This window comes from Oreochromis aureus, linkage group 3 (assembly GCF_013358895.1).
Source record: "Oreochromis aureus strain Israel breed Guangdong linkage group 3, ZZ_aureus, whole genome shotgun sequence".
NCBI classification, from domain to species: domain Eukaryota; kingdom Metazoa; phylum Chordata; class Actinopteri; order Cichliformes; family Cichlidae; genus Oreochromis; species Oreochromis aureus.
Window position 1 is genome coordinate 9,971,560 of NC_052944.1, and position 18,096 is coordinate 9,989,655.

The 18,096-nt window shown below is 40.2% G+C and overlaps 2 protein-coding genes across 3 annotated transcripts in view; both read right to left on the bottom strand.

The window, feature by feature from the left end:
* The window catches only part of dock11 (dedicator of cytokinesis 11), an 88,612-nt gene extending 79,636 nt beyond the window's left edge, over window positions 1-8,976 (bottom strand). For both annotated transcript variants that reach the window (XM_039609327.1, XM_039609326.1), the window contains exons 1-2: window positions 8,645-8,976; window positions 731-847 (exon numbers count right to left, since the gene is read on the bottom strand). In XM_039609327.1, coding sequence (XP_039465261.1) covers window positions 731-847; window positions 8,645-8,749 — 222 coding nt within the window. In that variant the 5' untranslated portion in view covers window positions 8,750-8,976. The remainder of the gene's footprint in view (window positions 1-730; window positions 848-8,644) is intronic.
* Window positions 8,977-10,878: 1,902 nt separating this feature from the next.
* Window positions 10,879-16,235, bottom strand: haus4 (HAUS augmin-like complex, subunit 4). Its single transcript, XM_031736288.2, has 9 exons — window positions 16,050-16,235; window positions 15,696-15,835; window positions 14,479-14,610; window positions 14,041-14,181; window positions 13,757-13,853; window positions 13,513-13,658; window positions 12,478-12,608; window positions 12,186-12,254; window positions 10,879-12,100 (listed from the first exon to the last, which is right to left on the bottom strand). The coding sequence occupies exons 1-9, from the start codon at window positions 16,114-16,116 to the stop codon at window positions 11,917-11,919; spliced, it is 1,107 nt and encodes a 368-aa protein (XP_031592148.1). The 5' UTR covers window positions 16,117-16,235; the 3' UTR covers window positions 10,879-11,916.
* Window positions 16,236-18,096: the final 1,861 nt, after the last annotated feature.

Sequence of the window (18,096 nt, forward strand, 5' to 3'; positions counted from 1 at the left end):
CCTGACTGGACCGTATGTGAGAGCTGGACTCAGCCGTGAATAACTGAGCCCAGTGTTTTGAGGATGTTCAGTGATTAATGATGGGAAAACGTCCTTTGGAAAGTGATAGTTCACAGCTCTTTGACTTGGACAGACTGAAAAAGCAGCTGATATTGGCTGTTTACTGTGGAAATTTCAGCGCAGGTGCTTTGAGCGTAACACATTTGTAAAAGATCCATAAATCACAGGCCGTAGGAGCCAAAGACAGAGGCAGCATATGCGACGGGTTCAGCCCTGCACTAGTTTATATTGCAAATGAGCACTTCCTTTAACTTTAACCTTCTGGGAGAATACTACTGTAACTCTTGAAATAACAGGAATGACTTGAGATTCTTTCAATGTTCAAATCGTTAGCTTTTAAAGTGCAACAACGGTAATTAAAGTCATATTGTCCTTGGATTTTTGCTATTTTTAAGGTGTAACATGGTTTTGAGACCCAAAACAGAGTTAAAGTTTAGCTAGCAATGGGCCACCTGTGATAACTGATAAGGATACTAAACTTAGAGCATAATAACAACTAAGCACCTGACAATACTGTAGATCTAAAGCTTATATTCCATGTAGCACAATAAAAAGAACTGTTTCAGATTACAGAAGAAATCTATACAAAATAACAGTTTAAACCTGTTATAAAAACAGCTGACACATGGTTATTCTGTGAGAAACTGCAGAAAGGATGGCGTGGACTCACCGAGACATCATCCACAGGGCAGAGCAGCAGGTCTCTGTAGGGGTCACTGTGGATCTGAGCCTTTCTCTGAAACACCACAGCCTCATAGTCGAGCGGTTCAATGATCTTTGGCTGCTCCTGGAGGGGGAGGATGGAAAGGACACCAACACATGTCATTTCAAATAAATCTTTCTTTTCTTTTTCTTTTCATTTTGACCTCATGCACCAATTATGTTTGTCTTTTCTGTGGTTCTGGTGGGCCCTGCACACCCCTGCTGTTTGAAAGCAGCTAACGAGTGTTCACCTTTGGAACTCCTCACCACCCATGCTTCAGCAGAGCCACAAGAGATTAAAGAGACAACCACAAAGTTCAGAGGGTTGTCACAGTGCAGCAAAACAGCTGCTGGGAGAAATGTGGGCTGATGGGGGTAAAAGTAAAGCAAAAGATGACCAAAAAGGAAGAAACTAAAGATAAATTCTCAGGTAAGGACTGAAAGGGTAGCAAAGGCAACAACTTCATTGATTCATGAAGTCTGATAAAGCTTGACGAAGACATAATGAAACTAAAAAAAAGCAAGTTCAACCAAATACCACAACAAACTATCATGACTTCCTGTTTTAAGTTTCATAGAGAAGTAGATGACAACAAATGGGCCTTTCCATGGTGTCTTAAAGAGGCATGCAGCCTCTGTTCACTGTAGCTTTCCACAACTGGGTCAAAATGTGATCTCACATATAAATCTAGCCCACTTGGAAGGATTGAAAATTAATTCCAACAAAGTTCCATTTTAAGCTTGAGTTAAGCAGAGAGAAAAGTGATGAAAAGCTTAGCCCGACAAGCCTCTGGCTCAACGACACCACGCTGCTTGGAGGAAATCAGACTATATGGATTTGATCAGCGTCTGTGCCCCATTAGTGAGCCACTGCTACATAGTCTGATACACGCTTAGTGGGCAGACGCAGTGGGGAATCTAAGGAGCCGAGGCTGTAAAGAGCTGACGGAGCTTTACAGCTGGGAGAGAATGACTGAGCGATTTTCCACCTTGTACTCTGTCATATTTCCATTCATGTAGCTGAGATTAGAGCGTTGTGCTTCTATTGCAACAGAAAGGCAGTAGTTTGGCTCCTGCTTGCCCCCCTCTCTCTTCACTTTAAGTTAAGCCTATCATTAGGCTTGTTTACCTGTGCAATTATTCTGGCTGGATCCAAGCTCTCACATAGGCCTTTTGGAAATATCCAGCTTTATGATAAAATATAGCATTCATCCATTTGATTGCATGAAAAGAGCCTTAAAACATATTTTGCTCAATTTGAAAAAATATATATGTCTTCAGCAACATCTCATATATTGCTATACACTCCCTATTTACACTGTACTTTTACAGTGTTTGAAATATTTAAAGTTGAAGCTCAAACCAAAATGCCAGCTGTTTTTTGTATCATTTCCTCAAATTTCTTCCTGACATATTGGATATTTTTGGGCATATTACAATTTTCGAAAGTGCGCTGGATTTAGACAAGTGCAGATTTCTTCAGTTTAGTTAAGTACCGCTAAAAAGTGTGGGATCACTTTGCAATGCCCTTGTGTTTTGTTTTTAAAGAAAAGTGAAAAGGCAAGAAATAAGAACTTTGCTTGTAAGCTTGTTCAAAGAGCTGAGCTCAGAAAATCCATCCAAATGTGTTCACAGATTTGCAGACTAGCTCTAACTAGAACAGAGGGAAAAGTGTCCCTCAAATGATAACTTTATTAACTTTATTTTTAAAGAAACTAAAGATGATGCTCCAGACAAACAACTAGCTAAATCAGAATCCACTTTGGACAGGCTCCTGCTTATACATGAGCGCTACTGAGACTCTATCACTGCAGCCAGTGTCACAAATCATCTGATCCAGCTCTCCTAACACTTCCACGCTCTTACTTTAAAACCAGATCTGATCTTGAACTTTGGAACAAGCATCCTCGGCCTATCAGGCTGAATGTGTTTGTTTCAAACTGCTGCTGAAAACACATTTTTACAGGTTTGCTTTACCTTAATCTTTTCCCCTTATTTTGGGCCACAGTTTACATCTATTTGTGTGTATGGAAGCATGTATGTTGGAATGAATGTGTTACCCTACGGCTGATTGTGTGTCTGTATGCTGGAACATGTATTCTTATCTTTACCATTTGGCTTTTATTGATACCGTGAAGCACTTTGTAAATCTGTGTTTTCGAATTTGCTGTACAAATAAAGTTATACAGAAATCATTTCAGATGTGCTAACACAGTCAGTTTGTGTTTTAACGTGGTAATTATTGCCATTTTGATCCATTTTATTTCATTTTAAATCAAAACAAATGCTTTTGGTTTTCTCCGTAATCCCAAATCTTCAAGTCGGAGTGCATGTTTCAGGAGTGCAAGTCAGCTTCTTGAATATGGTGGCATCTGTGCATAAGCCATAAATGAAGAAAAAGTTCTCCCTTTTCAAAGTAACCAGTAATTTAGCCTGTGAAAGAAGTGTGGTACATGTACATGTTCCTTCACAATTTTCCACCAGAGCCTGACTTTCTTGGCAGTCCACACAAACCCTGTGTCTCGCATTTTTTAAACCACTAATTTAAATAAAAACTTCCTGACCCTAATGGTACTTGTGCTATGTGGATTTAAGTATTTTCCTATTTATGCTGCTACGTAGCATCCGTGCTATCGTTTTACATGCAGACCCAGCGGCAGCGAAACAACACCTACAAGTCTGGTATAACCATTACATATGGCTGTGCACCGCCCCTGCACCCAACACAGCAGCTCTGCTTCCTGTCATGTGCAACAAGCCTGAACCGCAACGCTACAAGTCAGAGGTGACAGGCTCGGCAGCACGCACTGCCTCCACTGCAACAGTGATCACATTACAGACAGAAGGAGGGAGTAAGAGGAAGCAAGTTGTGAAGGAGCAAGTTCTGCTTTTACTGAAGAAGCTTTGCAGCCACAGGCGGTGTCACTGATTGAGAAACAGAGAGGCACAAAGAGAGCTGAAAACAATCAAAGGGATGTAGCGCAACACTTGGGTGTAGCTTGAAAGCAGTCGAGGCTCTTTCCCATCTAAACTGTTGCCACCTCCAATTAGGACGCACACTCACTTCTCTCAGCAATCAGTGAACTACATTCACTGTGTACAAAGCAAAATTCCCAGCCCGCCTCCATAGGACTACGATGATGACGATGATGATGGTGATGATGTTGGCCAGCATTTCCAGATGTCTGTGTCCCATTACGGTTCTGCAGATGTAAGGCACTCACAACTCCAACGTGACCGAGTGGATTTCATTACTTTTAAGAGGGGAGCTTACACAGTATATACACACACTGACATTAGAGTCACATACAGCATAAAGCAGCTCCACTGTCCCACAGCTGACCCCACTAAGTGCTCCAATCTGTGTGTAAATGAGACGCACAGACATATGGAGCCGATAGCACGTCTCCTTAATCTTACTTCCTGTCCGTTTAAAAAACAAACAAACAACAATTCCTAATCTTTAATCTTTACTTAATCTAGAAAAAAAACATATCTGTTCTTAGTTACACCTGTTTCTGTTCTCTGTTTTCTCCATAATTTCATGGGTTACAGGATATCTATAGAATTTATCAATAAATGTATCTATTTATTTATAGATTTCTGTATCGATTGTCTACAGAATATCTGACAACAATCCATGGAAACAAGATGCACCCAGGCATCTTGTTTTATTTAGATACCCAGATTATGACAAAGCTATATTTAAAATACCAATATGGTTCATATCCCATGCCAGTACCAATTCTTTTGTTTTTTTGTACAGTATTTCCCACACATGAAAACTCGCCAAAGACTAAACTTGGACAAGCATAATTAGCAACAACTTTTAGGGATTTTTTCCTCTTTTTTTAGCCACCTGAAAAATCGCCATCCACAATCGATTTACTATAAGACAGTCACTCGCTTTATTTTGAAAGTTTAAGTTTTCCTTTATGACTGGTTCTCCAGTCTGACGGCTTTTGTGGCGGTGCTCGATATCTTTAGCCACTTTCCCACAGAGTCTATCACCCTGCAGTCAAATGGAGGCTAACTGCCAGCTGGCAATGGAATTCTGTCTTTTGCTCCAGAGATCTGCTGGGAGCTGGCGGGCTGCTCTAACCTGCAATCCTTGGGGAGCTAGCGGATATGCAGCAATGCTCCTATTGGGACTACCATCAGATGCAGTCCAAGACCCTTAGAATGGGATCCATCTGAAGGATGTACTCAGTTATTAATTTTCAATTACTTGACCAATCAAATATCTCTTTAAATAAGGAAAAAAATATTCCATTTATAAAATAGATTTTAAAAAATCTCTTTACTCTTCAACAGATAAATATTGGCCACAGACTTTGGAAAACTGCTACCTTATTTGTAGAAACGTTGATATGAGTCATCAACCCCCATATCTGCCAAAGCCGACATTCGGCCAATATATCGATGGCTTCCTGAGCCACTAGTCCAAAATCCAAAGATATTTCATTTTCACATTTAAAAAGCTGGATTCCACACATTTTTATAGCTACTTCCCATTGCTCCCTTATTTCCCCAATGGGTCCCTACAGCAGATGGATCCTTATATTGGACTTATTTTTTCATCCATTGCAACCCTCCCATTTACTCAGGCTTGCCACCAACACGTGGGACACACTACCTTCTGACCCCCTGAGGCTGGGTTTGTGACTCCTCCTGGTCTCAAACCAGGGGACTTTTGCATGAAAGGCAACTGTGTGAACCACAGACACACCACAGATACCAGCAACTCCCAGTGGCTGTTTTCTAAAATTATAAATCACTGTGTACTTGTAATCAGATTACCTGAGAACACACAGCAGGACTCACATTTATCAAGTCAGATTAAAAAACACCAGAGACACCGGCACAACACAGAGCGGTAATCACACGGTTTAAATTTTAGGATCAGTACGACATCACTGCCCAATTGGTTCAAAGCAATTTAATATAATAGAAAACAAAACACACACACAGATGTGGATTTGATAGCAGGACTTTCTAGGAACAGCAGGAAGCCCAATAACCACTAACACATCTCTAATGGGAATTTCCATGGAACACAGTTGGCCCAAGGCCAGAAAAAAACCCCACATGTTCTCCACTGTGTAGTTTCCTTTTAGTTTTTCTATGTTTTCTGTCATATATAATACTGTGCAAAAATCTTTGGCTTCCAAGGATCCAGATTCTGTTGCATTTTTTTAAACTGGTCTCGACCGATAGTTCTCCAAGCTTTCTGAAGGTCCTTAAAGTCTTGATTTGGACACTGGGTGCTTTTTCTTGTATTTTAGCACTTGAGCATTTTCAGAGGATTGCTTTGTTTGTTTGCTTTGTTAACCCACATAACGCTGGCATATAAATCATTCAAGCATAAAACAGGTACCTAATCCAGGGGATGTCTGCACAGACAGCTTAACAAAGAACCAATTTTAATGTTGGTAATTACAGCCTGTCGCAAAAACATAGAATTTGTTCCCATTTCTTTTGTTGAATCTATGAAAAATATCAAAGATAACACAAACATAAAACTGTAGTTTTTTATGTCAATTCCAACAAGGGTATTCCCAAAAGCCTATTAGCTAAAAACTTGGTATATTTCAACATAGTTTGCAGTATGTCCTTAAAAAAATTGAAGGAAAGTGGACAAATGGAGGATAAGCGAGAAAGTATCAGGACTAAAAAGCTGTTTACACCAGTCATGTCCTTAAGAAACAGTAAGTCCAACAAAGACCTGACATAGGACCTGAGAGACACATCTGGGCCTTCGGCTGATTAATCGACTGTTTGTTGAAACGTCATCAGCAATGATCTCATAGAAGAGTGACTGTCATGAAGCCACTCTTAGAGAAGGGAAATGGGGAGAAAAGGCTGGAGTATGTCAAATTACACAATGCTCAAAATCAAGCAAGCTGTAAAAACAGGTCTTCTCAAGAGATGAGAAAAAGGCAGATGATTTCAGGAGAGAAGTCCAATAGTGAGTTTTTACAGCCATGTGCAAAACACAGCAGAGGCTCTATTAAGAGTTTGAGACTGCATGTCAGTAGCTGGCATTTGGGATCCTGTCAAACTGATGAATTTATGAAGGCAGAAAAAAACCCATTAGATTTTAATCCACCATGCAATACCATCACACAAAATAACTCTATAAGTCATGGATGGAACTCCAGTTCCCAAACCTCAACATGACTGAAGCAGTGTTTCGACAGTTAAGGAACCAACCTTAAGCAACCAATAACCACAGAAGAGCTCTGAATGTTCTTCAAGACGGTTGGAGAACCATTCCTACTTAAAAAATTTACTACTACTTAAAGAACAAACTGTTTTTGCCTTATATATGTAGAGAAAAGGTCAAAACAACTTTTTTCAGATAGTGAGGGGCTTCCTCAAGGCCCAGCATAAATACTGATTATTTGAAATGAATTACAGAAAGCTACTCTAGCAAGAATAAAAATATGGAGCCTGTAATGGGTATCATAGCCCAACTTTAAGTTTTATTCAACATTCTCCTTAGAAACTGATAAGATAGTTCTTTTTTTCCTGTTCAGGCCCAGAAGTAGAGTCCTCTTCCAATAAGACCAACTCTGCTGAGACTAAGCTAAGAATGAATCCGCAGACACAGTCACAGAGGATGCATTGGTCACAGCATGCCCAAGGGAATCCCCATGTGAAATTAGCACAGGCCATGCACCCTCCACAAAACAGCATTTGTTCTCAGCTGCAGCCCAACCTTAAAACAGGAAACAGTAGACATACACACAGCCACACAACACTCTCACCTCTGTAAAAAGAAAAACAATCAGTGCCTTATCACAGGGTTTTTACACTTGGAAACGCCTTACATCACGCAACTCAAGATGAGCATCATAAGACTGATCTCAAGTGGAACAAGAGTTTATCTCTTATCCAAACTAATCTAGAACTAAAAGGCCAAAGATGCAAGAGAGCGTCTGAAGCCGCAGTCACACAAACACAAAGCGGATGAGTTAGCAGATGCATTTTGTTAAAAGAAAAAAGAAAAAGAAAACAAGACATCATTAGGCAAGCCTTAATGCTGCGCTGACATCACTGTGGTTTAACTTCAATAGAAATGTCACGCCTTCGATATACTGATATGAAAATCATCCCCTGACACACAAATGCTGCATCAGCAGGATACTAAACGCTGTTCATTTCAAGCCACTGCGCCTAATCCCTCATTATTACAGTCCGAGCCAATGACAGCCACCAGCACAGACATTCATTCAAAGAACACCTTCTGCTTTGCACAACCATCGAGACAAATGTTATAAAGGCAATAACGGAGACAGGCTTCTCTATGCACAATGTGAGCAATTTCCAGCAGAAACAGAGGCGAGCACTCAAAGCCAGACACAGACACACTGCTCCAAGGCAAGGACAGGGAAGCCATGCTGCTGCAGCTGTCCAACTGGCACTGCTCTTCATCCGCCAGCACACAAAAGGAGCCGCACAGGGCTGAGAAAGCCTGTGTGCTGGAGGACACTGTGATTTTATTTATTTATTTTAAATGAAGGCCGTTTAGAAAAACCAAGCCAACATGTGGGGTGGATTTAAAGCATATACCTGCTCCCACAGTGACCCTGGTTTAAGCCTTTGCACAGGTTGTAGCAGTGGCAGTAATGCAGACATACCAGGGCTTTACAGAAAGATGTAATAATGAGGACACGGACGGAGCGCGAAAACTCACAAAACAGACATAAAAGTCCAGGAAGAAGAGCAGCCACCTAGAAAGGAGGACTAGCCCGTATAGGCTTATCCTCCCCGAGGAGGGCAGAGTGGAGGGGGGGTGGAGGGGGTCGGCTATGAGTTACATTATCCCTAGTAGCTAAAATGACCGGTTCACAGCCAGCCTTTAAAAAGCTCCGCTCACCACAAGGTCCACGGTGGTCCTCACAGCCTCCGACACGCTCTGTCTGACTTCCGCGGCCGTCCCGGGTTTGCTCAGCCTCTTTGTGAATTTTCGCACCTCAGACATTTCGCTCCCCTTTTAGATAAATAAAAATCCTCTTCCTCTTCTTCTTCGGATATGAGCATGCCGCGGTACCGGACGGAGCGGCAGCAGCGCTGTTTCCTGACAGCCAGATGTGAGACGGCGCTGGAGGTGAACCAGCCAGCGGTTCACGTCGCGAGGCGGGGCCGTAGCTGCTGGTGCTGCTGCCACCGCTGTTGCTGATGATGTTGGAAGGAGACCAAAGAGGGGCTGACAGCGTGAGATGCTTCACTCGGACCCACTTCCGTTTCTCCCGCCCCGGCGGAGAGCAGATTCAAAGATCGTCAGTGTGGGATGATAACACGGTCCACATACAAGGACTGCAAACACAGGTCGCATTTGGAGAGTTGATTAAATTCTTTTAGCGTCCCACGTGGGCTTTTTAGGTATTACTTATTCTTGAAAAAAAAAGCCTGAAATTTACATTAACTAGGATAAGAGACAAAAAGAACGACAGTAGAAGTCCATAAATAAAATACCACAAAAACGAGATTTAACAAGTGCTTTACAGAAAGGCACATTTAAATTCCAGGTCTCCAAAAACAAACAAAAAAAACCAAAACAATTTCAGTTTCAAAATACACGAGAAGCTCAAAACAGTGTTTTGTTGTGTTAACTATTTATTGTGGAAATTAAAAATCACAGTGATTTATTGGTCATTAAAATGTATTCAGAATTTTCAAATTGATAATGATTCGTCTCATAAGTCAGCTCTACCAGCTATCGACTGTGCAACAATTTTATTTTGAATCTTTTAGAGGAGTTTGTTGTTGTCAATGATGTTTATCAAGACACACAAAAGAACAAAAAAAAGTGGTGCTCAGAAAAGGAAGGAAGGAGAGAAGAGAGCAGGATGACTTTAGACTTTAGTGGTGTTATCAAGGACTGTACTGAGTGCAAAGCTGAACAGATGAAGTTCTGAGAGATGAGTAGTTTGTCTTTGTGTTTTTATAGAAGACTGAAACATTACTGTTTCCCCTTCATCCAAATATAAACACACACACACACACACACACACACACACACAGAATGTGGGATTCTGCATTGGTTTTGGTATAACGTGGGGGTAAGGGCACAGAAAAATATCCCCCCCGGCCCATCACAGAGTTGTTACGCCCATGGTTTGATGTCTGTATACATTATGTTTCCGGTAACATCCACCCACTTAACAAGGGTACAGCTCCACAGCAAATTGTCTGTTTGTCTCTATTGGACTTTTGAAAATTTTAACTTTGTGATGTTTAATCTTTAGTTTTTATTGTATATCCAACATGTTTGTCAGTACTGCTGGAATTTGTGGATTTCCCCCTGGATATCTATCTATCTATCTATCTATCTATCTATCTATCTATCTATCTATCTATCTATCTATCTATCTATCTATCTATCTATCTATCTATCTATCTATCTATCTTTGTTATTAAGAGCAGATGCTCTTCACCTAATCACTGAGACAGCTATGGATGTGTGCACAATGCCCACCCAATGTCGATCAAACCTTTTGTTTCAGAGGGGCAGCCAATGGGAAGAAGTTTGGTTTAAACGGAGGAGGAAGGGAGCTAAGAAGGGGTTGTGCAGAGGTCGGGAATAAAACAAACAAGGACTATTTTGAACTGTGCAAAACTGCTCCATAAGAGTTAAAGAATGCCGGGAATAAATGAAGTATGTGTCCCCTTTATATATGCTTATTAGAGCGAATCTTGTGACATCTGAAGTATTAGTACACAGGAATTTGGCTCATTTGACGTCTTGGATTATAAAACATTGTTCCTAAGATGTAAAACAGGTTGTTTATCAGTTACCGAATCTCATCCTTCAGGAGCAATCACTGGCTCCATGTAAAGCTAATACTACACTGCCACCTAATGGACTATTCCACGAACTGCAGCAAACGAAGTGCCACCTGTAGTCTGCAGCGGTTCAGTTTTGTTTGAATGTTCAGTTTAGCAGTGAGGGAGGGCGCTTGTTTCAGTTAGTCTTTTTTAAACTTTTTATTATAATATAAGGTTACGTTGTCAGGGGCATCGTTTAAGAGGTACAAAGCTATTTATGAAAGCAGCTGACTCACACTCATGTTAATGTCCCACTGCATGCACTTCAGTTTTCTTGTGCTGACAAAGTTTATATTTCATTTGGGATCAAGTGTTGACACATGAGGGCCAGCCTATACAAAAGGATGCTGTGTGCCTGTCAGGACCTGCAGTGAGAGAAGCCGTCAGCGCAAAGAAACACAATGATATGAACACAGGCTGTTAGTAAGTTTAATAACTGAATTGAAAATTTATATTACATGGTTACATAAACTGTTAAAGGAAGACTTTTATCTTCAGACAACGTTGGAGCGAGGCACTGAATAGATGCTTCACTCATGCCTCTGCCATCTACAACTGACACGCAGACATACTTTTCAGTGTCCATATAGATGTATGAATTTCCACTAATAATAATAATAACAATAATGTCAATATTAGAAAGCAATTCAAAATGTTAAAATAGCCACATGAAAGATATTATAAGTTTATTGTAGCAGTGCATCTTATTCAAATGAATAGAAATGAAGCTTTATTAATCTCTGCATTACTCATAAACATGTGGAGGTCATGCAAACATTTTGTCCAGCAAAGGTTTCGGAGTCAACTTAATGCAGATCCAGAATTTTTGGAAGGATTCTTTATGACTGCAGGGCGATTTAAAAAATGCAATTTTGCATCTTATTGTCACAAATTCATATTCATGCCCTCATCATGATGATCTCAGCAAAGTATCAATAATTAATCCAGATACAGGCGTCCTTCTGAATCAATGGACTCAGCTCAATGATGTCAAAGGACGTTGCAGCTCTGGTAGAGGAAAGAAGAATCAGACTGTTTCTGTCTTGAACTGTGAATCATGCAATGCTGCCCTAGTCTGAGGATAAAAGCGTGGGGCTGGAAATGAACAAAGCAGGTTTAAACTAAAAAGCCTGAACCACTTCAGTGGCACTTTCAGGAGCCCTCAGTTATCTGAAATAATATGGACATGCTACAAAGTTACTGCAGGCTAAAGGCCCACAGTTTGTGTCCAACAATTAAAAGCCAGCATGTCGTTCTGTGGAATTCCAGAGCAGGATGAGGGCAAGGCTGGCGTGTGTCAGCATCAGATACGGCCTTCACTTAGTCATTATACTGGGTGAATTCCTTCAGTGCCCAGTTCTTCATCTCTATCTCCTGCCGTAATCTGCAGTACTCCTCGGCCAGCGCCTCAAAGTCTTTGCCCAAGATCTCGAAGGAGGCCAGCTTTAACTCGACAGACTGCTTTTCCACTTTACACGCCTTCAGCTCAGACTCCAGCTTCTCCCTGAAAATGAGATCCGACGAGCTGGTTAGGTTTGGACAAAGGGATCAGTCAGAATGTAGCTTCAACAGAAGAATTTTAGTCTTGCCTTATTTTTCTGTGAGCAGATATCGAGTCAGGTGTGTATGTATCCAGCTGGATTTCCACCATCTCCGCCCTTTAAAAATGAACATGAGAAACAGGAATGTGTGTATAGTTAATGCATCTCATTTTTGACTATGAGTCACTACTGGAAGAACATTCTGACTATCAGCACTAGATTAAAACATTCTTAGCACGAAATGCAGTCCAGCTATCTGATTTACGAAAGCGTTAGAGTAATGCAAATGGCCTTATATAGAAACTAAGTCTGATGTACTGAAGCACTGAAAACGGCTTACTTTATCTTCTGCAAGATTAATTCACATTTGCCTTCAAAGTAATCCAATTTCTTCCTGTCCAGATCTGTCTGGATCTTTAGTCTGTGGTTCAAGATGAAAGACTGGAGAAGCTGAATGCACTTTATCAGCTCCTGTGTATGAAAAGAGCAAACAGTGACTAAGCAAACAGAACACATTTACGCATTTCATGCAGCTTAATGTGGCGAGTACATTTCCTCGAAGCATATCCTTATTTTGCCCCCCTCCCCAAGTGCCTCGACCAATTCATGTTTGCAGTGCTATCACTTTAAAAAGAAGCTAGTTAGCACTGTGATTTTGTGGCTTGCAAGCTTTCTTATTACTACTAGAGCCCCGTGTTTTTGGCTTTCTAACCCGAGCATTTTAAAACCATGTTTTATCAAATCTGACTGTGGTTCAAGTTGGTTTATATAGTAGTTTAAAATCCAAGGTATTACCAAGGTAGCTGCTGTATCGTGACTTGCTCATATCAGGACTTTGTAATACATTTTAATTCCATCAAAATAAAAAAGCAGAACCAGACAACAATGATTGACTGTGGCAGTTTTTCCTAAAGGATGCCTTATAAATGTTGGTCTCAGGATAACAACCACTTAGTCAAGTCAGGATGAGCATTTTGATGAATGATGCAGTGTGCAGAAAATCTCAGGTGCAGGATTCATGGATCCAGCTTTTTCCACTTCTAATAAGACACCAATACTTTGGCTTCAGGTGTCTGCTAATCCACTGTCAGTGTTAATGTAATGAGCTGAATCCCTCACTCAAAGAAAGAGCCTGGGATGATTGATGTATGCATAAAACTTACTTTTTTTCTTAACTTTGTAGTAAAAATTTAATAAGAGAAATAAAATAAAATGTAACAAAATTAAATCTAAGAATAGAAATTCAATATACTGGTATTCATTAGTAAAATTATAGCGTTACAGTAAACACAGAACATAGAACTGCATGGAATAGACTGGCCTGTTGTACTTTTGTGAGTCCTGATCGATATCTCCACTAAAAGCATTCCCTTACAGTGAGGTAGAGCTCAGTCTGTCTCTGCAGAAGAACTGTGTTTTCTCTGCACGTCTCCTTCAGACTTTCTGCTCTTTTCTTCTCTTTGTCCATCTGTGCTGACAGATGAGACAGCTTGGTCATCTTTAGACCCTCGCTCTCATTCTCTAGAAGAGATCACAAAATAGCAGGTTAGTCATCATGTCGAGCAAACAGAATGACATGGTATGAATAGATGTGGTGAAAGTGTTTTTAGCTGCTGTACCCCATTCAGGCTGATAGTAAGAGAGAAGACTCAGACACTTTTCTTTGAGATGTTTCTCCAGCTGTCTTGGTAGACCCTGTTTCATTCTTTGTACATTCTAGTAAAGAAAATACAGCGTGGGCATGAGGAAAGCATTTGTAGTTTTAATTTGTTATAAAAAAAAGAAAAAGAAGATTTTTCCCAAACAGGTCTGGTGGTGTGCATGCTTTTATCAGTTTAAGCTAAACAAATACAGCACATCTTAAACAGATTTTAACTTGCATGTACTGGATTTTATGATTCACCTTCTCGGAAGGCATGAGCTCCATCACGAGCTGGGGGGTCAGGCCCAGGACCGACGGCTGGTCCTGGTTTGTTGTGTTACTGGGATCCAACTGCCTGACACACTGAGCCACCAGTAGACACCTCTCCATCGTCTCATAGAACTACACAGGAACAAACACACATTGTTTCTTTGTTATATGTATTTTTTTAAGACCATCATTAGTAAGAGTCTCCTAATCAATTGAAAACTCCATGTGATAACTCTTATCTATAAATATAAACTTTTATCTGACCATTTATCTATAAAAACCATTCAATAAAGTAGTTTCAGCCATACAGTGAAGTGAAAGTGTGCTCAAAACTTGACAAAGAACATACAATGAATGCTTGTTAACCTGTCCATAGCTCACTGATAGCTGTTTATGCACTTTTAAACTGTGTAAAGAAGTGAAATGTACCATGTTCTGGTCAGGGGGTACAGTGGCATGGTGCTTCCTGACACAGTGGTTCTGGATCATCTCCTGCAGCCCTCTGTGCAGGCTCTCGGAGCGCAGCCATTGAAGTTTTTGAATCTGCAGCTTCTTTTCAGCCTGGGAAAAAAACCCCAAAACACTCACACATGTAAGGACTCACACAGTACCTCACAAAATCAGTCAGATCCTGTTCCTGCTCTAGAAAGAAGGTTTAACAAACTTGGAGCCAGACAGTAAACACTGAGACAGGAACCTCTGAGATTTAGAGTCCAGAACAGCTGATCAGGCTTAGGTAACGATGAGTCGCTCCATCTTGAATTAAGCACCTTTATGGGTGCTGGAAAAATAAACCAAAGCATTAATGGTAACCCCGTAAATAAAGATCAGGGTCTCTATCTGAATTCAGTTTCATTTTTAAATGCAATCGTTCACCTGTTACCTGACGAGGTTATAGGAGATGAATATAAAATGTAATACAAATATTGGACCAAACATAAAAGAGTTCTGTGATTTTAACATTGTAGTCCGACCTGAAACTTCCAGTTTACATGTAAAAACCTGACTCTGTGGCCTCTGATGACCAATCCAATGCAAAAAAGATTTTGAAATGAAATATTGTCACAACATATTCAGAGTGTATTCACAAAACCTATTGTAAGATAGTAAGTTAGTCCAGCTTTTTAGTCCATGTAACTAAAAAGGTGGACTGTAACGCTCACATGTTAAGAGCTTAACATCTGGCTATCCACACAGCTCTTTCAGGTTTTGCAGGAGAAAATTTGCCAGTGAGCAGGTTAGTCGAACAAAATCTGTTCCTCTGGTAAACGACACAGAGGTTAAGTTAGCTCTCTTAAAACTATAAATAAACAAACAGCTTCTTTTATTCCAGTATTTTTCTGTTTTTTAAAAAGACTGTTCTCTTGAACAGAGAAAGGGTCGATCCATGTTGTTGCAATTCTTAGCGCTCTCCAGTAGAGGTCGGTAAGTCACAGACTATTTACTGAATCATAATGACTGGACTAAAATCTCATATCTATAGAGGTGTGACAAATTATGACTCCTCATTTCTGAAAAGTACAAGACAAAAAAAAAAAAAAAAAAGAAAAACTGTTCCATGACCCAGTTTGAATTATTATTATTTTTACTCTAAACTGATTAACTTCTGTGTTGATAAAAACAAATAGGAACTTAACGACAGACACCTTGTCCAGCTCTGTTTTCAGCGGAGCGGTGAGTCCGGTTTGATCCACATGCTGTGCCAGAGTGGCCAGGAGTTTACAAAACTGCGGGTTCTGGATCAGATCTTCTTCAGTCATGTGACACAGTGGGAAGGAGGCGAGGACTGAGGGTAAAGGCACAAAATGCAGAGAAGTAAACCAAACTAAGTAAATTTGGCAAGAAAATAAAGCAAAAAGAGCCTACTTTTCGTATTTAACAATAAAATCGTTATTTATACATTAATAGATAATACTTTAAACTACGTTAATTTATTACATCTACTTTCTGTTATTACTACAACAGATACTAGCAGATACGCAGTCCACTTGTTTTCTTACCCTGTTGATGCAAACTGTCGCCCTTCCCAAGCGACGATATATTTGCTGTCTCGGTACTACCGGACATTTTCCAATTAATTATGGTCCTTGGTATCCAAACAAATAGGAGGTTTGTGGATTTTTGAACTATTTCTTTCAAACACGAAGACGAGCTGAAAAATTAAACACGTACTTCCTGGATCAAATTGCGCGCGTCTGCCGGAAGCCTTCCTATTGGCTAACTAGACCACGTGGTCATGCAGCATTCCCTGGGAGACGGCAGTGTGCTATTCACAAGAGCGTGAGGTGTAGAAGCGGAAAATATTGAGATTTTAATCTTTTCCCATTAACAACAAAATGTCCTTTGGCATTAATATTAATAAAGTGATATGGCTTAAGATAAAACTGAATGTTTTCAAAATAAACTCAATAAACCTCCGTTTATTATTGCTAAACAACAGTTACAGTAACAACAACTGGAAGCTAAAGAGCGTATTTGGCCATTATGACACTATCAGAATATTCTCTTTCTTTTTCCTCTTCTATTTGTGTCCTTTGCTCCACGATATTCTTTTTATTTCAAATTTTCCTGTTGTACTTTAAATTGTATCACGTTTTTAGTTCATTTCTTGTTTATTTGTTTTTTTAAATTTATTTTTAATCTTCACTTTTTGCTTACTGCTCACTTGGTTTGTTTGCTTCACTATCTGCCTGTATCTGACTGTGCATAACCTCCGATTAAAGATGTTGGACTTTTGCTTTTGTCTCCTGTGTCTGACCTCTGGGTCCCCTTTCCCTGTGTTCCTCATAATTAGCAGCTTATCCATCTACAAACAGGTATTTCACAACCACATGACAGAGGATAAGGCATGCACTGCTGTGTCTCTGGGCTTTCCTTGAACAAGCAGTTAATAAAATTCATGAATAATCAAAATGTGGTTTGACTCTTACAGTTCGATTTTGGGGAGTAAAATCAATAAATGACTCAAAGTATGTGTATATGATCAAATTATATATGGTCAACTATGTGCTGCATGTTAGGTGGAGAGGGTGTTCATTGGACAGAGATGGGATTCTCATGTTTTCATGCTGGCTATCAGTCTCCTCCTCCTTAAGATGATTTTGTTTTCATGCCCTGGGCTTGTATGATCACCTCACACCACGGCGGTTGCTGGCAGCGGAACTGACATCGCTTTGAACCTCCAAGGAGAGATGATATTGGAAGCAGATGTCTCATTGTGCTTTAATAAATGACAATCAAGTTTTTACATTCCACTAAATGTGGGGGATTGTTGGCTGTGGGATTTCTCCTGCTTGCTTTTTTCTGGTTTTGATTATACAGCAAAGAAAATGGATTCAAAGACGTGGAAATATCCTTCTAGCAGAACTTTACTAGCAGGGGGTGATTGGCAGGACTATGGCGCACACTGCCCTGTTTATTTAAAGGCAGTAAAACCCAGTATGTTCACAATTGTTAAAGTAGGTTATTTATCTATTTATTTATTCTTTTATTGGTCCTGTCAAGTCTTTACAGCCTACATCAGCCCCTGTATTTATCAGTTTCTCTTCCATACATATTATATGTACATATGGGGTTGCACAATACTCGTATTCTTGTAGCGTGTGTCTTTTCCACATGACTTCTCATGTGTGCTTCTCGCAGCTGTTTCCTCGCAACACTCCCTGTCCATATCTGGTCTTCTCGGTGAAGGATTTCCTACCTAAGATTTGCCAACACTGCGTGTACTTCTCTCCCAGTAAGCGTTAGCCAGCTTTAAACTTTGTGGATCTCCACTGGGTGGAAAGGTTTGCGTTTCCAGTCTCGATGTGGCTGTTTCTACAGAGTAATGTAACTTTGAATGGTCCACAAATAGTAACTTCAGTCTAGTGCTGTTTACACAATAACTAGTGGTCCTCACTCATCAATGAGTGGGCAAATTTAGACATGGGAGCCAGTCAATTCGAGTAAAATTGTAACTGACAAGGGATGAAACCAATGGATTGTGCTGGGATGCGACTCTATGGGTGTGATTGGTTGCGCTTATAGACCAGCCCTTATTCGCTTAAC

Coding starts and splice junctions, on each gene's coding strand:
- haus4 (XM_031736288.2), bottom strand. CDS start 16,116: ATGTCCGGTAGTACCGAGACAGCAAATATATCGTCGCTTGGGAAGGGC. Junction 15,836..16,049: donor CGACAGTTTGCATCAACAGG/GTAAGAAAACAA, acceptor CTTTACCCTCAG/TCCTCGCCTCCTTCCCACTG. Junction 14,611..15,695: donor TGAAAACAGAGCTGGACAAG/GTGTCTGTCGTT, acceptor TTTTTTTCCCAG/GCTGAAAAGAAGCTGCAGAT.